Source organism: Orycteropus afer, unplaced genomic scaffold (genome assembly GCF_000298275.1).
Source record: "Orycteropus afer afer isolate SDZICR_OR568_19922 unplaced genomic scaffold, OryAfe1.0 scaffold00002, whole genome shotgun sequence".
Classification (NCBI taxonomy): domain Eukaryota; kingdom Metazoa; phylum Chordata; class Mammalia; order Tubulidentata; family Orycteropodidae; genus Orycteropus; species Orycteropus afer.
Genome location: NW_006921589.1, coordinates 11594130 through 11614488, shown reverse-complemented (window position 1 = coordinate 11614488; position 20359 = coordinate 11594130). Strand labels below are relative to the sequence as shown.

General features: G+C 58.0%; 2 protein-coding genes across 2 annotated transcripts; both read left to right on the top strand.

The window, feature by feature from the left end:
• Positions 1–1601: 1601 nt before the first annotated feature.
• On the top strand, positions 1602–11179 carry SLC11A1 (solute carrier family 11 member 1). Its single transcript, XM_007959592.2, is given in 15 exon segments — positions 1602–1695; positions 2243–2376; positions 3106–3228; positions 3507–3626; positions 4394–4500; positions 4955–5025; positions 5533–5600; positions 5805–5960; positions 6704–6862; positions 8196–8285; positions 8412–8531; positions 8878–9027; positions 10253–10326; positions 10786–10939; positions 11066–11179. Coding segments are annotated over 15 exon segments (1734 nt in total).
• Positions 11180–15643: 4464 nt separating this feature from the next.
• CTDSP1 (CTD small phosphatase 1) lies at positions 15644–19783 on the top strand. The gene is made up of 7 exons (XM_007959571.1): positions 15644–15710; positions 17131–17279; positions 17858–17962; positions 18093–18149; positions 18779–18871; positions 18948–19133; positions 19655–19783. Exons 1-7 carry the CDS (start codon positions 15644–15646, stop codon positions 19781–19783), a joined length of 786 nt encoding a protein of 261 aa, XP_007957762.1.
• The last annotated feature ends 576 nt before the right edge of the window (positions 19784–20359 follow it).

Sequence of the window (20359 nt, the reverse complement as noted above, 5' to 3'; positions counted from 1 at the left end):
TCCCCCACCCCAGTCATCCCCACATGAGCCCAAGACAGTGATTGAGAAATGGGTACAGAGGTCAGGGATGGTACCTTGAGCAATAGGGCTGCACAATGACAAAACGTGATGCTGCTGTCTCCTCTCTGGAACCACTGTTCATCCTCCGGCCCACGCCCCCACTTCTCCAGCCTCTTCAGCCTCCTTCACCCGTGGGGACCCCGAGAAATTTGCTACTTCTCCCTTCCCTGGGCTCCCAAATCTTGTCTAAGTGTTTGACTCAGCATGAGGATAAATCATATCCCAGATCAAATCTGAGTGTGGGAAACTATCCCGACTTGCTCTGGGTCCTGAGGCCTCAGGAATTAGGGTTGGAAGCCTCCTAACAATTCAGGTTTTCAATATTCTTGGCAGAAAAGGAAAGCCACAGGATAGGGGGCATGAATGAGTCTGGGAGGGAGAAGTCCCTGAGGCGGGAGGGTTGTAGTACAGGAACTAACAAGAAGAAACTTTGAGCAGGAAGTGTCTTGCCCATGACTGAATCCAAAGTTTCAAACTGGTAACTCTCAAATGGAATCCACCCATAGATGTTTCTTGTTTGGACTGCATAGTATTTTCATTTTTTTTTGAGCCTAATATTAAAAAATCATATGTTACATCAAACTCCAAGTTCCTAGCATCCTTGACAAATCAGAAGGTATGGTGGTAATGGACCAATGTTCTCACATGGCAACAATTGGCTGGAACTTTAGGCACTGGCCTCTTCAGGTAGCAGTTTTGCTACAGTCTCCACTACTCCCTACCATCCAGCACTGAGGCCCAGCATCCTCTGCCCCTCTAAACTGAGCTGGCACTGTTTTCCTTACTCTCAACCTGTCTCGTAATGTCTCTTACTTTTCTGGCCTCTTTAGGCACTTAAATTTTTTACTCCTTAGCTATTCTTGAGAAGCCTTGGTGATGCAGCCATTAAGTGCTCAGCTACTAACCAAAAGGTTGACTGTTCGAATCACCAGCCACTCCATTAAGAAAAGATATGGATGTGGCAGTCTTCTTCTGTAAAGATTTACAGCCTTGGAAACCCTATGAGGTATTCCTATTCTGTCCTATAGGGTTGCTATAAGTTGAAATCAACTCAACAGCAGTGGGTTTTTCCTTTTTTAGCTAGTCTTGACCCTTTGTTTAACAGAAGAAAGTGATGCCTACACAAGGGCCATGATCTGGTTACAATATCAAGTGAATCAGTGGCAGAACCAGGACGAGAATCCCAGTGCCCTGACTCCATCTCCACTGCCTGTTTCTGAGTATATCCTTGGCCTGACTCTTCAGTGCCTGTTCCTGCATCAGTGCCCGGAAAGTCTAAGTCAGCGCTGATTTGGGAGCCACAGAGCACGGGGTGCCTGGAAGAGGGCCAGAGGTGTAGTGGGACATAGGGCAGGGGACGGGACAAAAATCCACATTGTGGGTGACTAGATCCTTCCGCTAGAGCTGGCCACTTCTGCCTTTGGAAAGGGTTTCACAATATCCCGTGTGTGAGTGTACGGTGGTGATGTAAGAGGTGGCAGGGGGGACCATCTGTGTCCAGCTGAGGATGAGTAAGAGAGTGAGCACTCATACACTCACATATGCCAGTGCACAGAGAGGGGGCCTAGGCACAGGAGCAGCCCAGCACGTTGCCCACACGCAGAGCGTACCTCAGGTCCACCATCCTCATGACAGGTGAGCAGCCTCCTCCAGGGTCGGGGTGGAGCCCAGGTGTGGGGGAGAATCGGACAGGCAAAGGAAGTCCCTGGTCCCCCATGGTAGTCCTGGTCTAGGCCACAGCTCTGGAGCCCAGCCTGGGGTTGGGTTCTGCTCATTCCCAACAGCATAGCTTTTCTTGTCCGATCTTAGGCCCTCAGCTTCCTTCACTGCTGGAAGAGGCAGGGATGGGGCCAAGGAGCAGACACTGGAGGTTCAGTGTGCCCTCCACAGAGCCCAGTGTCCTCTCCCTATCCTCTGTGGAGGAAGAGATCTGGATTGGGAGGTCTCTGTGCTCACAGGAGAGGAGAGTGTAATTCTGGGGTGTTTACTCCCCCTATCTTCCGCTGGAATGGTTGGCTGAGGGGTGGAGGTGATGGACTCAGGATGGGGGGTCAGGGCCTCCTCTTCAGCTGGACCTTGGCTTCTACACTTTGCCAGAAGGGGGAACTATAGCAGATGGCTTTAACCCCAAGGCTCCAGAAAGAGGCAGGTCACTCACCATGCCTCTTGGGACCCCTTGCAGGTGACAGAGGTCCCCGAAGGCTTGGCAGGCCCAGCTACGGCTCCATCTCCAGCCCGCCTAGCCCAGGGTCCCAGCAAGTGCCTTCCAGAAAGACGTACCTGAGTGAGAAGATCTCCATCCCAGATGCAGAAGTGGTGGGTATGCTGCAAACTTTTTGGGGTCTTTCAGGATCAGTGGGATCACATGGGAGCTCATAGGCTCCAGGGAAGGGGGTGTCTCCGTGTGACCGGCAAGTGCCTTCCAGCTCTGAGTAGCAGCGACTGACAGGGGCAACTCCCTTCCTGCTTTGTCCCCAGCACTTAGGGATAGCTGCTGAATATTTGTCTAAATGATCAGATAGCTTTCTGAATGAATCTCAGCTTTCCTGTGAAGACAAAAGGGCCTTGGGTGAATTAGGGTTGGAGCTTCGAGTATTTATTTTAGCATCAAAAGAAAGGACCAGGACAAGGAGAAACAGGAGGCTGCAGGCTGGTGTACAGGACCCTGTCACCCTGCTCGCCCACCTTTAGCAGATGCCTGTTTCCTCGGCCAGGGTGGGGCTGGGGGAAGCCCTGTGGTCTGAGAAGAGGCTGGGGGGAGCTGGGCCTGGAAAGTCTTGCCCCTTGAGGCTTTACAGTCCTGCTGAGTCAGGATGTGCAAGAGGCAGGCTGGGTCAGGTGCAGGCTGCAGAACATGATATCCAGAAAGCGGATCCACTGTGACTCAGCAAAGCCTGCGGTTCCCCCCACCCCACGCCCTCCCTGGTCTCCAGAGGGCCAGGCTGGGTAGCCTGGGCTGGCAAGAGTGCCGGGGCTCTTCAGGGCACTGCCCGGGGCCAGCTGCTGCCCAGCCATACCTAGAACCCTCCCCTTCCTCCCATCCAGGGCAGGTTCAGCCTGCGGAAGCTGTGGGCCTTCACGGGGCCTGGCTTTCTCATGAGCATCGCTTTCCTGGATCCAGGAAACATCGAGTCAGACCTACAAACGGGTGCCACGGCTGGATTCAAAGTGACCGAGTTGGGACCTGGGGGGCCTGTGGGGCAGAGTGCGTGGAGGCCCTCAGCTTCCTCGTTTCCCCAGGGTGGCCTACATGGATGGGGTTCCAGGGAGCAAGTGTTAAGTTTAAGGTGGGCTGGGAAAGGATGCGCAGGCAGGCCCTGCAGATGGTACGGTGTGTGTGTTGGGCCGTGTCCCCCACACTCTCCCCGGGGAGTGCCCTTGTTAGTACCAGCTTGGACTGCCGGAGCCCGGCCCCCCTGGCTGACTGCCTCCTGCCTTCCCCACAGTTGCTCTGGGTGCTGCTGTGGGCCACGGTGCTGGGCTTGCTCTGCCAGAGGCTGGCAGCTCGGCTGGGCGTGGTGACAGGCAAGGACTTGGGTGAAATCTGTCATCTCTACTACCCAAAGGTGAGGTTGGTGGGCACAGCCGGGAAATACCCACAGGTTCCAAACCCTGAACAACCATTTACAGCTTCTATGATGAAATAAAACCATCATCTTATGTGAGTGTCACAAGTCCATTTAATAGATGAGACAATGGAGGCTCAAAGTAATAGGCCGAGAGGGCTGTTAGCGACACCACACTTATTTTACAGAAGGGGAAATTGAAGCCTGGGGGAGTGATTTGTCCAAGGTGGAAAATTGGTAGGCATCAATTAGAGGATGGTCACTTGGGGTAGGCATTGGAGATGTGGCTGTTTATTAGTCAGTGTCTACTTAGGAAAAGAGAAATCAAGCCACCAGATATTTCAAAGGTATGGAATTCAGGCATTTATTTGCAAAGATGTTAGAAGGACTGGAGGAGTGTGTCCCAGAAATCAAGAAGCTTTTCTACTCCTGGCCAGGAGCCCGAGAGCATCACTTATTGCTGGGCTTCTGGAGGTCACCACTGCCACCACCTCTGAAATACCCACCAATGTTGCTGCTGCCACTGGCAACATCACTGCTGGAAACCCCACTGGAGCAGGGAAAATGGTTTCTCTCCCCCTTTCAATCTCCCATGAGTGTTTCCTACAGAGCTTAGCTGGAAGTAGCTGGCAAGGTTGTCTTGCAAATGTAGTTTGCAGGCTTCTGGCTCAGCAGTAGAGTGTGGTGTGGAAATGGGAGAATAATGCTGAGAGACAGCAGACGGACAACTGGCACAGTCCCCATGATGGCTACCTCCTCCCCCACAGGTGCCTCGCATCCTCCTGTGGCTGACCATCGAGCTAGCCATTGTGGGCTCGGACATGCAGGAGGTCATCGGGACCGCTATTGCATTCAATCTGCTCTCAGCTAGACGGTACTGCCCCAAGGGCCCCAGCTATCCAGCCCAGGGCTGGGGACAACTACAATATTTGCCCCAGGCCCTGAACCTCCCTGAGTCCATTTCATCCTACAGTCCCCTCTGGCTTAGGGCTGTTGCCCTATGTGCCAGCTGGGGAACCTGAGGCCCAGAAGTATAAAGTGACTTGTGTAAAGTCACACAGGCAGTGAGTTGTGTGGACTTCAGGGCCACAGTCCAAAGCGCCCTGCTAGTCTGGGTCCCCACCCTCACCCCAGCCCCTGCCCAGCTCTGTCCTCCTAGAGCGTTCTCCTCATTTTCCCATCGCAGTCCAGGGCCCTCCTCCCTTAGCTGTCCGGGGCCTCTTGGGTCTCTGCCCCCAGAACGCCAGATTCTTCAGTCTCCAGCACTGAGGGTGGGAGTTCCAAGGCCCTGGACCAGGCTGGGCTGACACAGGCCACTCGGGTTTCAGAATCCCACTCTGGGGTGGCGTCCTCATCACCATCGTGGACACCTTCTTCTTCCTCTTCCTCGATAATTATGGTGAGCACGCACCATAGTGTCCTAGCACAATGGGCCTGGAGGGTGCGCTGGGGAGCTGGCCTACGGGGCAAGTTAACGTACTCAGCCTGTGCCGGGAGAAGGGCTCTGCAGTCAGACGCCTGGGTTCGAATCTGCATTCAGTCACTGTAGTTTCAAACGTTCCTTGGACTCTAAAGTCTTCATCATAACCTGGGGACAATAGCACACAGGTCATAGGGCTGTTGTGAGGGCGCAGTGAGGTGATATCCATGAATGCCTGACACAGCGCCTGATACAAAGCGCTCAAGAATATTAGCCGTCAATGTTGTTGTTGTCATGAGCCTTGGAGTCGACCCCCGACTCATAGCGACCCCTCCTTGGGTTTCCGAGGGGGTATCACTACGGAAGTAGATTGCCCAACCTTCCTTCCGAGGAGTGGCTGCCTTCTGGTTAGCAGTCAAGTGCTTTAGGCACTGCCATCAATAGGCCGTTACAATTGTTGGTTCTGCCCCTTTGCCCTGCCTCTAGGGTTGCGGAAGCTGGAAGCCTTTTTTGGATTCCTCATTACCATCATGGCCTTGACCTTCGGCTATGAGGTGGGAAGCCAAAGACGCCAATACAATCAAGACCACCCCTCTCCTGTCCCCCTGCGTTGCCTGAGGGGGGGAGCAGCGCCTAGCCATTTCCAGGAGCCTCCACGCCCGGAGTGGGGAGGAGGGGCCTGTGAGACTTGGTGTCTGAGGGGCGCGCTCGGCAGGGGCGGGGCTTGGGGCTCGGCCTGACGAGGCTCCTCCCCACAGTATGTGGTGGCGCGTCCCGCGCAGGGAGCACTTCTTCGAGGCCTGTTCCTGCCCTCGTGTCAGGGCTGCGGCCAGGCCGAGCTGCTGCAGGCCGTGGGCGTCGTGGGTGCCATCATCATGCCCCACAACATCTACCTGCACTCCGCCCTGGTTAAGGTGAGCAGACGGCAGGGGAGGGAGAGAGGCCTCGCTGGCCCCGCCTCTTGGAGCCCCGCCCTTTGATGGTTTTACGTGAGAAGTGAATCGGTTTCCATTTATTCAACATGTAGTAACCCTGAGGTGTCAGTGATAAAAAAGACCAGGTCCCTGCCCTCCTAGAGCTTGCATTCTAGTGGGGGAGGTTCAGGATGAGCAAGTAAAGAATGATGGGTAGTAACAGGTGCTCTGAAGGAAATGAAACAGAGAAGTATAGGAGGGACCAGTCGGAATGAGGAGAGAGCTACTTTAGAAAGGATAGCCTTTCTAAGGAGGTGACCTTGAGACATGAAGGTTGGAAAGGAAGATCCAGGAAGATTTTCCTCCTGATTTCTGCCTCCGGGCCCTTGCACTCACTGTTCCATTAGAACAAGGGCCCCAGAGAAAGAAATAAACCAGGCATATTGGTGCTGGAGCCTGTAAATGGGAGGAGTGTCATGGGCTGAGGGTAGAGAGGGCAGGGGCCAGGTCACACAGGCCTTGAAGGCCACCCTTCCTTCATTCACAGTTTGACACTTTGGACTAAACCTCTGTGGCAAGGGCAGAGATGTGGGAAGGGGGTCTGCTGACCAGCCTATCCCAGACTGCAATGTAGGGGGCTTTAGAAGCAACTGGAGTTTTGGGGAACACAGGTCGAGGTGGGAGGGTGACACTGGGGTGGTTCTGATCAACTCTGGCCCTTCTCTCCGCTCCGGCCCCCACAGTCTCGAGAGATTGACAGGGCCCGCTGGGCAGACATCCGAGAAGCCAACATGTACTTCCTGATTGAGGCCACCATTGCATTGTCTGTCTCCTTCTTCATCAACCTCTTTGTTGTGGCCGTCTTTGGGCAGGCCTTCTACCACCAAACCAACCAGGCTGCGGTGAGGCAAACCTTCCCCAAGCACCCACTCCCATTCCTCCCTACACACACACACACACACACACACACACACCCTGCAAGCTCAATGTTCTGCCCTGCACTCCCTGCACTGGTGCAGGGAGCGGGGTGTGAATTGACCTCTGGCTTACCTCTCCTCTCCTCTGATCCCTCCTCAATGGGGAGACTTCGCTGCACCATGCTACCCCCAACCCCAGGCAGCCTCTTAGAGGAGCATGCCCACACCAGGCTCGGCCATCCAAAAGAGCAAGTGGGAGGAAGGAGCTGAATCCTGGAGGAGCCAGCATTACAGCTGCTCCCTGAGGGGTGGGCAGGATTTGCCTTGCAAAGTGCACTGAGGGCTTGTGGGCGGAGCCTGGAGTTGGGAAGGTGCAGGCAGTCCTGTTAGTCTGAGTCCTCTCTCCCCCACAGTCTTCACTGTCAGCAACTAAGCTGTCACTCACTCAGCAAATATTTCCTCAGCATGTGTTAGTACCAGGTGGTATCCTGGACCCTGGAGATACAGCAGTCAGTCAATGATGCCAAGACTCTCTAGGAGCTTAAATCAGGAGGGGGTGAATGGACAGGAAAACAAATCAACAAATAAATACACAAAGAGAAGTATAAAGTGTGAGCCATGCTGGGAAGGAAATAAAGGGGGGGATGAGGGCTTCTTGGAGGAGGTGACATTTGTGCTGTGATGTTTTTCCCTGGTTCTCTGGGATTTGGGCTCTAACAACTGTCAGCCAGTGTTGGGTGCTTCTTGTGTGCGGAGCACCGTGTGGGGAGGACTGGCCAGGCCCCCCAGGACCTGGGCCCTGGCACTGCCTTGCTGTGAGTGTGGGAAGTCAGTGACCCTTCCTGGGTCTCACACTGCTCCTCAGCTTAAGGAAAGAGTGCAACTCGTGGTTGCAAACCCATGTCTTCAGGGCCAGGCCGGTAGCAGGGCTGTGGGAAGTGGATCTAAGAAGAGGGGACTGTGGGGCAGCCTAAATCACTTCCAGCCAATCATCTCTCTGCGGTAATGGCAGCTCTTCAAACCCAAGAGAAGCTGGGGATTCGGCTCTTATTAGAAATCTTCCAAATTTTAAGTGTTGTCAACGAAGTCACATTTTTTTTTTAAAGTATACACACACACAAATATATATATATATATATACACACACACACACATACACACACACACACACACACACATATAACTTTGTTGGTCAAAATATGTCTGGGCAAAGTCAGTCCGCGGGCCTCCAGTTTTCATCCCTGTCGAGCCTTGGCGGTCTCATTTCCCACGAAACGCGTCTGTTTCACATTTTCCTCCTCCTGCCCGGTTCCCGCAGTTCAACATCTGTGCCAACAGCAGCCTCCACGACTACGCCGAGATCTTCCCCCAGAACAACCTCACCGTGGCGGTGGACATTTACCAAGGGGTGAGCACTGGGCTGAGTGGGCAGAGAAGGGCAAGGACCCAGCCGCGCCTCTGCCCAACCCTGAGTGGGCGGGGCCTGCGCGGGAAGGGCGGGGCCACGGGTCTGACCACACATCTCCCCCTCCAGGGAGTGATCCTGGGCTGTCTGTTCGGCCCCGCAGCCCTGTACATCTGGGCGGTGGGTCTGCTGGCGGCCGGGCAGAGCTCCACCATGACCGGCACCTACGCGGGACAGTTCGTGATGGAGGTGGGACCAGGAGCGGGCCTGGGTCCGAGGACAACACATAGCGGGTGCCTTGGCCCTTAAAGCAGCCCCGAGGGTGCCATTATAAATTCCACTTTACAGATGAGAAAACTGAGGTTCAGAGAAGTGAGACTAACAAGCTCCTTTCCCCTAACCTGTTTAGTCTTCAGCTGTCAGCCGTGGGGAGGAAACCCCACCATCCCATTCCACAGATCTCCTTTCCTTTCCACAGAGCTGCCCACTATTTCACACACTGAAAAATACATAGGTCCCCAGAGGCGTGAGGTGGACTGAGGGGCGTCAGGCAGTTTCTCTCCTGGCATCTTCAGCCCTGACCCCCCCGCCCCAGGGCTTCCTAAGGCTGCGGTGGTCCCGCTTTGCCCGCGTCCTCCTCACCCGCTCCTGCGCCATCCTACCCACCGTGCTGGTGGCCGTCTTCAGGGACCTGAGGGACCTGTCAGGCCTCAACGACCTGCTCAACGTGCTGCAAAGTCTGCTGGTGAGCCAGGCTCCCTTCCCCCTCACTGCTGAGCTAAACAGTACAGCATTCTCCCCTGTGAACCTCCAAGGTTCCACGGTTAGATCCCCACAGCCGCCCAGGGAGGTAAAAAACACCAGTGCCCCCATTTATAGATGGGGAAGCTGATACATTACTGTAAGGGACAGCTGGGGTTCAAACCCAGGCTGCCTGTGCGGAGCCCCCCATCTGCTTTGGAGCCGCCCATCACTGACAGGCCTAGAGATGGTGCAAAAAGGGCATGGAGATGGCATCTTCTGACGTCCTTCAATCTCACAAGGGGAAACAGAGTCACCAGCAGCCGCCCAAGGCTTATTCCTAAGAGCCCAGGCATTCCACCATCTTCCAGCCTTTTTACCAACTCTGACACCAACTGTTACTCCCATAGCACTCACTACTTCTCTGCTGGGTTTGCTAATTCATTGCAATGGCCACACTGAACTCACAGACAATACTCACGATTATAGGGTTTACAGGGAAGTAACAGGCTACAATTCAAGTTCAGGAACTCGCTCAGGATACAGTTCTTCAATCAGGACAGTCTCCCCTCTGCTGTGCCCTCAGGCACGCCTCTCTGGCCCTTGGCCTCCCCACCTGGCCTCTGCCCTGCACGGGCAAGTGTGTGTTACAAAACTCTTTTAGCTCTGCCAATAGGTACACCTAGCACACCCCGCCCTGCCAGCAAGCCGCCTGCCCAAAGGCACTCAGCTTTCTCGCTCTGTGGGCCTGGTAAACCTGCTTCCCTATCCTGTGCCTCTTGGTTCCAGCGCTGTTGTCTCTCAGCCTGGCATCTCCCAGCAGGGGGTCTCTGCAAGGAGGTCCAGCACAGGGACCTCAGGTCCAAGAACACCCTCCACTTCACCTCAGCTCTTGTCTCTTGATGGCAGTGAGATCCCCTCTCCACACCCTCTGCCTCTAGGAGGACTCATTTTAAGCCCAGCAGCATATCAAAACTAACCAGTGGTCACATTAGAGTTACACACACCGTATTTGCATGCTCCCACCCAGTAATCTGGTGGGAGTTGCAAAACCTATGGCTAGAAAAGCCTTACCCCATAATTCACTGTACCAAAGATGGGAAACACTGAGACCTGGGATGGTTAGGGGTCTTGCCCAGGCTCCCAGACTGGAGGCCACAGGAGGCCTGGAGCTCTGCCCGCCCTTCCCTCCCTGCAGCCCCCTCACGGCCCCTCCTTGCTCTCCCCAGCTTCCCTTCGCCGTGCTGCCCATCCTCACATTCACCAGCATGCCTGCCCTCATGCAGGAGTTTGCCAATGGCCTGTGAGTACTCCCCATGGCAGAGACTAGATTTGCATTACTGCCTTTCATCCTTACAACCACCCAGGGTAAGATCTCCCATTATCATCGTTATTCAGGTGAGACTGAGGCTCAGAGAGGTTAAGCAACTTGCCCAGGGTCACACAGCTAGCAAGTAGGGGTGTAAGGACTGGAACTGGGGTGAAGTGGGGGCTGCTGTTTCTGAAGTGTGAGCTCCTCACCCTCAGCTCAGATTGCCTGTTTGTCAAATACTGTCAGTGTGGAGCCTGGAGAGCCACGGAGGGAGGAGTTGAATAAGGGGTCTGCTCCAGGCTCTCCGGGCCAGAGAATCAGGATTTGTGCACCTCTTCCCCTCCCCAGAGCCCTGGGCTGGCTGTGGGTGTAGAAGGAGGAGGAGAAGAAAGAGGTGGGTGGTCCAACTGCATTGCACCCGTCCTGAGAGCCCCCCCTTCTATCCCCTAGACTGAGCAAGGTCGTCACTTCCTCCATTATGGCGCTCATCTGTGCCATCAACCTCTACTTTGTGATCAGCTACCTGCCGGGACTCCCCCACTATGCCTACTTTGGTCTAGTAGCTCTGCTGGCTATAGCTTACCTGGGCCTTACCATCTACCTGGTACTATGGGACAAAGGGGTGCCTTGGGCATTGGGAAAGGAGGCAACAGATGCAGGGGCTATGGGGGTGACTCAACGAGGCTTCTGGGAATATCCTTGCCCCACTCATGGCCACCTCCTCCCCCAGGTCTGGGCCTGCTGCATCGCTCATGGAGCCACCTTCCTGCTTTCCAGCTCCCACCAACACTTCCTCTACGGGCTCTCTGAAGAGGAGCAGGAGACGGGAGGGACAGCTGGATGAGCCCCTGTGTGGGGCACCTGGCCTGCGGGACAGGGCAGCCAGGGTGTGCAGCCTGCAAATGGGGCAGAGCGCTTTGGAGACAGTTCCACCCGGGATCCATAACTAAGCCTGCTGCTTTCTAACCGGGGCAAGTGATTAACTCTGGGTCTCACTGTTCTCATCTATAAAATGGGAAGGCAATCACCTTGCAATGGATGTAAAGCATTTTCGCACAGTGCCTGGTACTTGGGGTTAAAAAAAAAAATCATTATGAAATATTTATTGAGCCCCTATAGGGTGACCCCGACAAACCCACCCAGTGGGGGTTGGGACACAAGCTCCACACTAGCACTTAAAATTCGTCAGCACTAGAGCCTGACGAATGCTGAACAACTGTTAGTTAAGTTCCCATTCGAAATACCAGAGGAACGGAAGCCAAGAAGGGGGCAAGCGGTGCTCCTCTCCCCGCTGCTCCGTCTGGGTTATTCCTACTCTCGGCTGAGTGGCCTCAGCCTTCCTGTCTTGCCCGCAATCCTTGCATTTTCCAGGCGATAAAGTGGAGGCTCAGCTCTCCCCTCCTTAAGCACCAGGCCATAAAGAACCCCAGAGTCCCTGCCTCCGAGGCCCAATTCATTTGCCATTTCCCCAGGGGACTGGACAGCTTGGAACTCCCACGCGGTGCTGTTAACTCTCCCTGGGCGCTGACTTCCTGCTCCCCCTAGGGGCGGGGACAGTCCCGAGCGCTGGCACTCGCGGATTCGGCCTCACCCCTCCGGGCCTCGGGGGCGGGCGCTTGGGTCCAAGTGCCCTGGGGCTCAGGAATCCATCCCAGAGGAGAGGTAGGGGAAAGCTTTCGGGGCGGGAAACCCACTCGGCACCTAGGAGCGGCCGGCTGCCCCTTCGCCCCGAGCTGGGGCTGCTCTTTACAGACGCTCCCTGGGCCGTTTCTAGGCTCCCCTAGGTCCCTCCTCCAGTCTCTTGAATCCTGGCTCCAGAGCTGCAGAGAGCTGCTGCTAGGAGGGGCCATAGGCCCTTTCAGGTGTTGAGCCTGGGGTAGGCTCTGGTCTAGAAGCACCCCCTGAATTCTCGGGATCCGGCTAGACGGGCGGCGCGGCTCCGCGCTTAGGTTGGGGCTCTTGTTTATGAGAAGAATGTCCTCTTTCTTAAAAGGGCGACGGTGCTAGTGGGGCCCTCATGGAGGGAAGGGATGAGACTGGTTTGGTTCACCCAGGGCAGCAGCTGCAGAGGGTCTCAGGGCACCCTCGTTCTCCAGGCGTGGCCCTGCAGAAGATGGGGCCCACGCGCGCCGACGGTGGGGGATGGATGGGAGGGGTAGTTGGTGAATGAAGAAAGGCACCTCCCGGGTCCCTTTCCAGCTCCCTGGAGGTGCCGTAGCTGTACTGCACATCTCTGTCAATTCACTAAGCATTAACTGGGCGCCAGCCGGATGTGCCAGACCCGCCCTTGCTAGACGGGGACAGAGAATGTCCTGAAGTAAAGGCGATGGCAGCTCTCAAGGAGGCCACTCCAGTGGGAAGACCGCAAAATAAACAATGTTCAAAGCAAAGGTTCTATAAAGTATGATAGGGCCAAGGCAGAAGGGTGTGCGGAGAACGGTAGTGCCCAGATAGGATTTCGAAAACGGAATAGGATTTGGCGGGGGGGGGGGGGGGGCAGTCAGGGGACACAAGCCTGTCAGGAATGGGGTCCGGTGTACAAAAGGGTAGAAACAAGAAACCTTGGAGGGGGGCAAGTTATAAAGGCCCCATCATTATTAACTGGCCTTTATAGCCAGTTAAGCCTCAGGACTTGGGGGGCAAAGGAGATGGGGAGGGGACTAGAGGCCCAGCTGATGGGCAAGGGGTTAGTGCTGAGGGCTGGCCAAGACCAGTCGTTAGGGACTCAGGCCCCTATGAGGGGCTGCCCCATCTTCATAGCAGCTCTGGTCCTCTTAGCCCTCCGGCCTCACATCTTACTTGGAAGGTGTAATTCCATTTCCATTCTGGGTACTTCTTCACTCCTCAGGCTGGGAGTGGCCTTGGCACCTTGATACTCCAGCCAGGGCTTAAACCACAGGCCCCTGCTCTCGGGAGGTTGAGTTCTGACCAACCTGTTTGGCGCCCAGGGAAGCTGAGGTGCTAGGCGGGAAAGACATCTCCGATAGTAGCCTGATGGAGGCAGGAATCTCACCTTTCCCAACTCACAGTCCCCATGACTTTGCACCTTCTGGGAGTGCAAGACGATAAAACAGATAAAGCGCCCCCCAACTGCTGCGGAAGAGGGGGAATGGTAACTGGGTGTGGAACCCCAAAGCACTGCGCGTCCGCACGTTGCGGAACTTCCAGTTTCTCGGTTATCACAAAATATCCACACACCCCACCCACGACGCTGGGCGGAAGGGCCTCTTGATTCACCCCGAATCCACCCCCACGCCGGTCTAAGGATGGGGATAACTCCAGGGCGACCGCGAAGCTGCCCCTAGGGCAGCCTTGGGGGCGGGAGGTCATCCAGGGTGAGACAGCCGCGCCAGCAAAGGCTTGCAGGTGACAGCAAGCACGTGCTGGGAGCGGGAGACGAGGCATCCCGTGAGCTCAGGGTGGTCTCGTCCGAGGGGCGGGAAGGGAGACCACGGGCCAGGCCCACTCCGCAGACGGAGGAGCGGTGGCCTCCGAGAGGGAAGAGCTCAGGCCAGAGGCGAGGCCGGAGGCTCACTTGGCAGGTCAACACACATTCCCTTTTGGGGCCAAAGCTGCCGGCGCATCCTGAGCTAAAGCTGGGGCCCCGGCCGGAGGGGAGAGGGCTCGGCCCTGAGGCTGGTCCCGCCTCTGCCCTTTGGGGGTGGGCCAAGGCCGGCAGCTCGCCTGAGCTCAGTTTCCTTATCGGTAGAATGGAATGGGGGGGTGTCCGGGAGATGAGAGGTGGAGACCGCGCAGCCGGAACGCGCCCCCGGCGAGGGGTTCGCCGCAGCGCAGCAAGAAATGCGCTGATGAGGAGCGATGGTGGCGCCGTGCAGGCGCCGGAGGGCAGAGGCGGGCGGTCCAAGGGCCCTGGCGTGCGGGCCGCCGCCTCCTCTGCGGACCTGGCGGACGTGCGCCGCGCTTGCTCCCGGCGCCCACAGTACGGGACGCGCCCGCTCCGCCGCGCCCGCGGGGAAGGGAAGGAAGTGCCGGGGCGTGTTTGTCAAGGCCCGGCTTCAGGGTTCCTTTTTAAATAGTGAACGCTTAAGAGTAGTGACGAAAGGAAGGCATTTCATAAACAAAAAATTCCCCTGAGACTCCACGGCTATGCAAAAGGCAGGAGCTTCGCGCGTGAAGAATGGGCGTGGAAACCCGGGGTCCGCGCCGGTCGAGCTGTGTCCCCCCCCCACCCGAGGGGACAGGCTGAGGTCCCCAAGGCTGGGCATGGGGCAGCAGGGCTGGAGCTCCCACTGTGTGCCCGGCCACTGGGAACATAAAGTCCCATCTGACACCTTGCACCCACCCCATCATGAGGGCCAAACTTGCAGGGGGAAACGGGACACGTGAGGCCGCCTGGACAAGGTGACGGTTCATCCAGGTCAAGCTTTGGCTCCGCATGGCGCGTGGAGGGAACAGCACGCACGAGAGCCCTGAGGCAGCGAGGCGCTCGGCTCCTCCTCCCCGGAATGCCAGGCGATCCGCGTGGGCGTGCGGCTGGGCTTGCGGGCGCCAAGAGGAGAGGTTGGCAGGTGGCAACTTAAGAGCAGGGAGTTGGAATTGTTCCAAGCGACAGAGCCGGATCATGCAGCCCCGAGAGACTGCGGTGGGGGTGAGAGTCTGGTTAAGAGCAGAATTCCGTTTGGAGCTCGCAAAGAGCCTTTACGCGCCCACGACTCTCCTTCGACCGCCAGACTCGCAAGGAGAAAACCCATTTTACAGACGAGACCGCACTGTCCCGTTTCCCAGACGAAAAAACCTCGGAATGTGCAGAGGTGGGGCTGCACCGCCCTCTTGGGCGTGGGCGCCTCGGGCTGGGCGGGCCTTGGCCACCAACGCTCGGCGGCCTAGAACTGTGGGCCGGGCGCCGGCCCTGCCACGCAGCCGCAGAGGATAGGCCCCGCGGGCGGGCGGCAGGAAAGGAGGCGACGCCCCGGGAGCGCGGCAGAAACCCGGCCGGGCCCGCCTCCCAGCTAGCCAAGCCGCGCCGGCCCCAGAAGTGATGAAAGCGCCGGCCCAGGCCAGGTCACGCCGAAGCCGTTGCCCTTTTAAGGGGGAGCCTTGAAACGGCGCCCGGGTTCCATGTTTGCATCCGCCTCGCGGGGAGGAAACTCCATGTTGTAACAAAGTTTCCTCCGCGCCCCCTCCCTCCCCCTCCCCCCTTGAGACTGGCTCCCCTCCCCTCCGAAGCTCGCGGGGATCCCTCCCTCCCACCCCTCCCCTCCCCCCCGCGCCCCGATTCCGGCCCAAGCCGGGGGGGAGGCCGGGCGCCCGGGCCAGAGTCCGGCCGGAGCGAAGCGCGCCCGGCCCCATGGACAGCTCGGCCGTCATTACTCAGATCAGCAAGGAGGAGGCGCGGGGCCCGCTGCGGGGCAAAGGTACCGGGGCCGCGGGCGGGGGCTGAGGCCGGTCGCCGTGAGAGGGAGGTGGAGGGGGCCGGGAGCCTCCCCGGCTACCACAGGCGCCCACCTCGGTCGGGTCCGACACCAGGCGGGAGATCACAATCCGGGAGGGAACTGGGAGTTCGAACTTGCAGACTCTCAGAGACGTGGGGCGGGGCCTCGCGCCTTTTGGGCGTTTGCATCTTCCCGAGGTGGGGAAACTGAGGCCAGGTAGTGCGAAAGGGCTCCTTCGGGGTCTCCCGGGCTGGCAGTATGCGGTGCCTGGGCGCCCAGCCCGCCCCTCCCCCGCAGTGTGGCTCCCCCACATTGGCGCCAATGGGGCTGGGAGATGGGGGTTGAAGAGGGCGCCTTCAGGCCACCCGCTAAGACTCCGCCCCCCTCTGGGCCGCGGTCCGGTCGGGGGAGGGGGTGCCGAAGTGACAGCAGTTTGGGGAGCTTTGGAAAGATCTCCCGCCAACACACACCCACGCTCCCCACAAACTTCCTTGTCTGTGTTGGGGACGTCGAGCCCCTCCGAGAAGCAGCGCTTCCAAAGGGCGCCTGTCACCCGCGGGAGAGCCGTGCACCGACCCGGGCACGCGGTGTCCCCGCTGCAGGCCTGGAATCGCCGGGCCTGTGCACACACGCACGAAGCAGCGGCAGCCGCCCTGCCCTGTTTGGGCCCCGGGTGCTGGCCGGCCCCGCGTGAGGGTCGTGCCTGTCCCTGTCCAGGTGTTGACCTTAAGGGTTTGGAAGCCCCCTCCCCTACCGTTTACCTACCTTCTGAGTGAGCCTAGCTCTGCCCCTAGGCAGGGGGCTGAGGGAGGGGTGGGCGGAGGGTGGATCTGTCAGTCAGTCACTCCAGGCTGCAGGTCTGGACTGGGCGGCATTGGAGGAGGTGGGGCCGACAGATGGCCCAGGGGACACTCTGGCCCCTACCCCCTGCGATGGGCCTAGCTCCTAGCTCCGTGAGGACTTTGGACCCTGGACCCACGAGGAGGTGGAGATGAGGGGAAGGCAGAAGTGGGCAACAGGCCTGTAGGCTCTGGCCCTCCTTGGCAGGGGGCTTCCTGGGTTCCTGGGCAGAAGTGGCTCAGGTAGAAGGTGGCAAGGGGTGTTCCCAGTGGGGCCCATCCTTAAGCAGTATTTCTCCTGAGCAGTGACCAAGGTTGTGAGGGAAAAAGGAAGAGCACCCCTCTGAGGCCTGCTTCAGGCAACCCACTCCCTCCACAGAGTGGCCTGCAGCAAACAGTTGCTCCTGGCTTGGTCGTTTCCAGGAGGGCCTGGCACCCATCACAGGCCCCCCACCTTAGTGTATTACCCTTGATGAAGCGGGGAGGCCAGGTCCTCCCAGCTCAGGGGTTCGCACCTAGGCAGCCCAGTGTGCATGCCCCTACCCTGGGCCTCCCTCCTGCAGGTGACCAGAAGTCAGCTTCTTCCCAGAAGCCCCGAAGCCGGGGCATCTTCCACTCGCTCTTCTGCTGCGTGTGCCGAGATGATGCTGAGGCCCTGCCCGCCCACAGTGGGGCGCCCCTGCTTGTGGAGGAGAACGGCGTGGTCCCGAAGGTGTGTGGTGGCCAGGTGGAAGCCGCAGCGGTACCAAGGTTTAGCTAGTGTTAGGGCTCCTGACCTGGCAGGTCGGATACTGAGGAGGGGAGGCAGTGGGAGTCTCCCCACCAACCTCAGAACTAGGTCTGTTGGTCTCAAGACTGCTGCCCAGTAAGAAGGGTACCTCTGCATTTCCCTCATCAAAGGATCTTTGGTGGCGTAGTGCTTAAGGTATTTTGACTGCTAACCGGAAGGTTGGTGGTTCAAACCTACCAGCTGCTCTACGGAAGGAAGACTGGAAAATCTACTTCTGTAAAGATTTACCACCTCGGAAACCCAAAGGGGGTTGCTTTGAGTCGGAATCGATTCGATGGCTAGGAGTTTGGTTTGGTTGTAGTTATGGAAGCTTTCTTCTACCTTGGTTTTACAGGTGGGGGAGTGGGGCCCAGGCCCCAGAGTTGGCGGGAGCAAAGCTGGGTGGTCTCTTCCCACTATACCTGTGGTTCCTCAGGGATAGAGGTGGGGGAGGGAAGAACAAGAGAGAAATGACTGGGGCTTTCAAGGGGTGACCCGGCCAGCCCTGCGCCTCCTCATAGCAGACCCCAGTCCAGTACCTGCTCCCCGAGGCCAAGGCACAGGACTCAGACAAGATCTGCGTGGTCATCGACCTGGACGAGACCCTGGTGCACAGCTCCTTCAAGGTGGGCCCTGCCCAGCAGCCCTCAGCCCCAGGGTCTCTGCCCTGGCCTGGGTGGGGGGCCTAGGCTGGGCCACGACCCCAGGGTCCGGGTGGGCTCTTGACCCACAGCCAGCCTCTCTTTTTCCCCACAGCCAGTGAACAACGCTGACTTCATTATCCCTGTGGAGATTGATGGGGTGGTCCACCAGGTGAGGGCAGCACAGGAGGCAGGTGGGGCTGGGCATATTCTTCCAGACCCCAGGCTCCTCCCACCCATCCTGAGAGCCCTGGATGGACGGGGCTTTGAGCTCTGAATGTCAGAGGCCCAGAGAGGGTGTGAGACTTGGTCAAGGCCACACAGATCCTCAGGGACTGCTGGACTCCTGGGCCTGCACGGCGGGAGGGTTTCTCTTCCCGACCCCTGCCCCCTTGCCCCACCGTGCCCGGGACCCAGTTCAAGTAATTCAGGATAGGTTGTGTGCTGTCTAGCCTGTTCTCCATTACTTGGTTCGGGGGCCGGTGCTCTGCAGCCCTGGGGTGAGGGGGCCGCGGTCAGCCCCCTGCATTTGGCTGAGGGACTGGGGCTTAGTGACTCTCCATGAGGAAGGGACAGAAGCTAGGGGTTGGGAATTCATTTTGCTGTTTTAGAAGGGGGGATGGTGTCCCCAGGGGTGGCTGGAGGGACTCAGTCATGTTGAGCCTACAGGTCCTGGGACTAGCCTCCCTCCTGTGTCCCCTCTGCCTTCTCCCACCCATTCCCCTCCCAGCCCTCAGCCGGTCCCCCCATGCCCTCCCTGGCCTGGTGGCCAGCAGTCCCCCTCACTGGCCCACCCCCCAGGTCTACGTGTTGAAGCGGCCCCACGTTGATGAGTTCCTGCAGCGGATGGGCGAGCTCTTTGAGTGTGTGCTGTTCACTGCCAGCCTCGCCAAGGTGAGCACCCACCCTCCGAAGGAGTCCTCTGACCCGCCTCCACGGCCCCAGAATGACCTTCCTCCTCCTCCCCCAGTACGCAGACCCAGTAGCTGACCTGCTCGACAAGTGGGGGGCCTTTCGGGCCCGGCTCTTTCGAGAGTCATGCGTCTTCCACCGAGGGAACTATGTGAAGGACCTGAGCCGGCTGGGCCGAGACCTTCGGCGGGTGCTCATCCTGGACAACTCACCCGCCTCCTACGTCTTCCACCCGGACAACGCCGTGAGTGCCGGTGGATGGACCCATCCAAGAAAGGGGCCGAGTTGGGCAGCGTGCGGGCCTTTTCCCTGCTTTCTTTCCAGGTCCCAGTTTCCTGTTTGTCCACTCGTCTTGTCCTTCTATCTCTGCTGCTTGTACTTCATGTGACCATATGGTGTAGAAGGTTCCCATCAAAGACTTAGGTTCATGCTTGGCATTGAAGCAGTATCAGGATTCCATATTGCCTGGGGTGACCCATGAGTGGGCCACAGAATTAAGTCAAGTGAGTCTTGATTGGGATTTTTGAGAAATGAAATAGAAAACACTGCAGTGTGTTACATACCGTCAGGTTAAGTAAGTATCAATCGATTCATGAAACTTTCTTTGCTCTGAATGTGTTATCACAAAAGTTTGAAAATCCTGGGTGAGGGGAGCCAGCCCTCTGGGGTGGGGTTTCCGAGAGCAGAGTGGGCCCAAGGGCTGGCCTGGACATCATGTGCCCAGGGCCACCAGTTGCCCTCACTGCCCCACCCCTCTCTCCTCAGGTACCAGTGGCCTCTTGGTTTGACAACATGAGTGACACTGAGCTCCACGACCTCCTTCCCTTCTTTGAGCAACTCAGCCGAGTGGACGACGTATACTCGGTGCTCAGGCAGCCACGGCCTGGGAGCTAGTGAGGCTGGGTGGGGCCAGGACCTGCCCCAATGGACGCCCACACCTCCTCACACTCGGACTTGGCAGCACCCACTGCTCCTTAAGAAAATCCACAGGCTGCCACACTCAGTGCCAGGGGGAGCAGGTGCCTCCCCGAACAGCCTGGCCTGCCTACAGAGGGGGCAGCAGGTGGCAATAAGCGCTGGGGTCCCTGTGTCTGTGCCTTAGAACCCCCTGTGCCTTCTTGGGGTGTCTGTGGGGGCCCTGTGTGCCACTCCCTTTTTCTCTCTTCTCTCTGTGCTGCCATGTTTCTCTGCTGCCAAGTTGGGCCCTTGGGCCCCTTCCGGTTCTGCTTTGTTGGGGGGCAAGATTCCTGTTGCCCCATGCCTTGGCCCCCAGCCTGGTAACGGTGGACACAAGTGCCTTGCGTGGAGCCCCTCTTCCCTGCCCAGCTTTTCCAGGTGCCTGTCCTGGGCAGCTGCCGTTGCCTGGACCCGCCTACAGCTCATTCACTGTATCCAGGCTGGCTGGAGAAACCGCTCCCAGCCCCTCCCCCATGGCCTCCCTGGGGACTGTTACCGCCCCACCAATCTGCC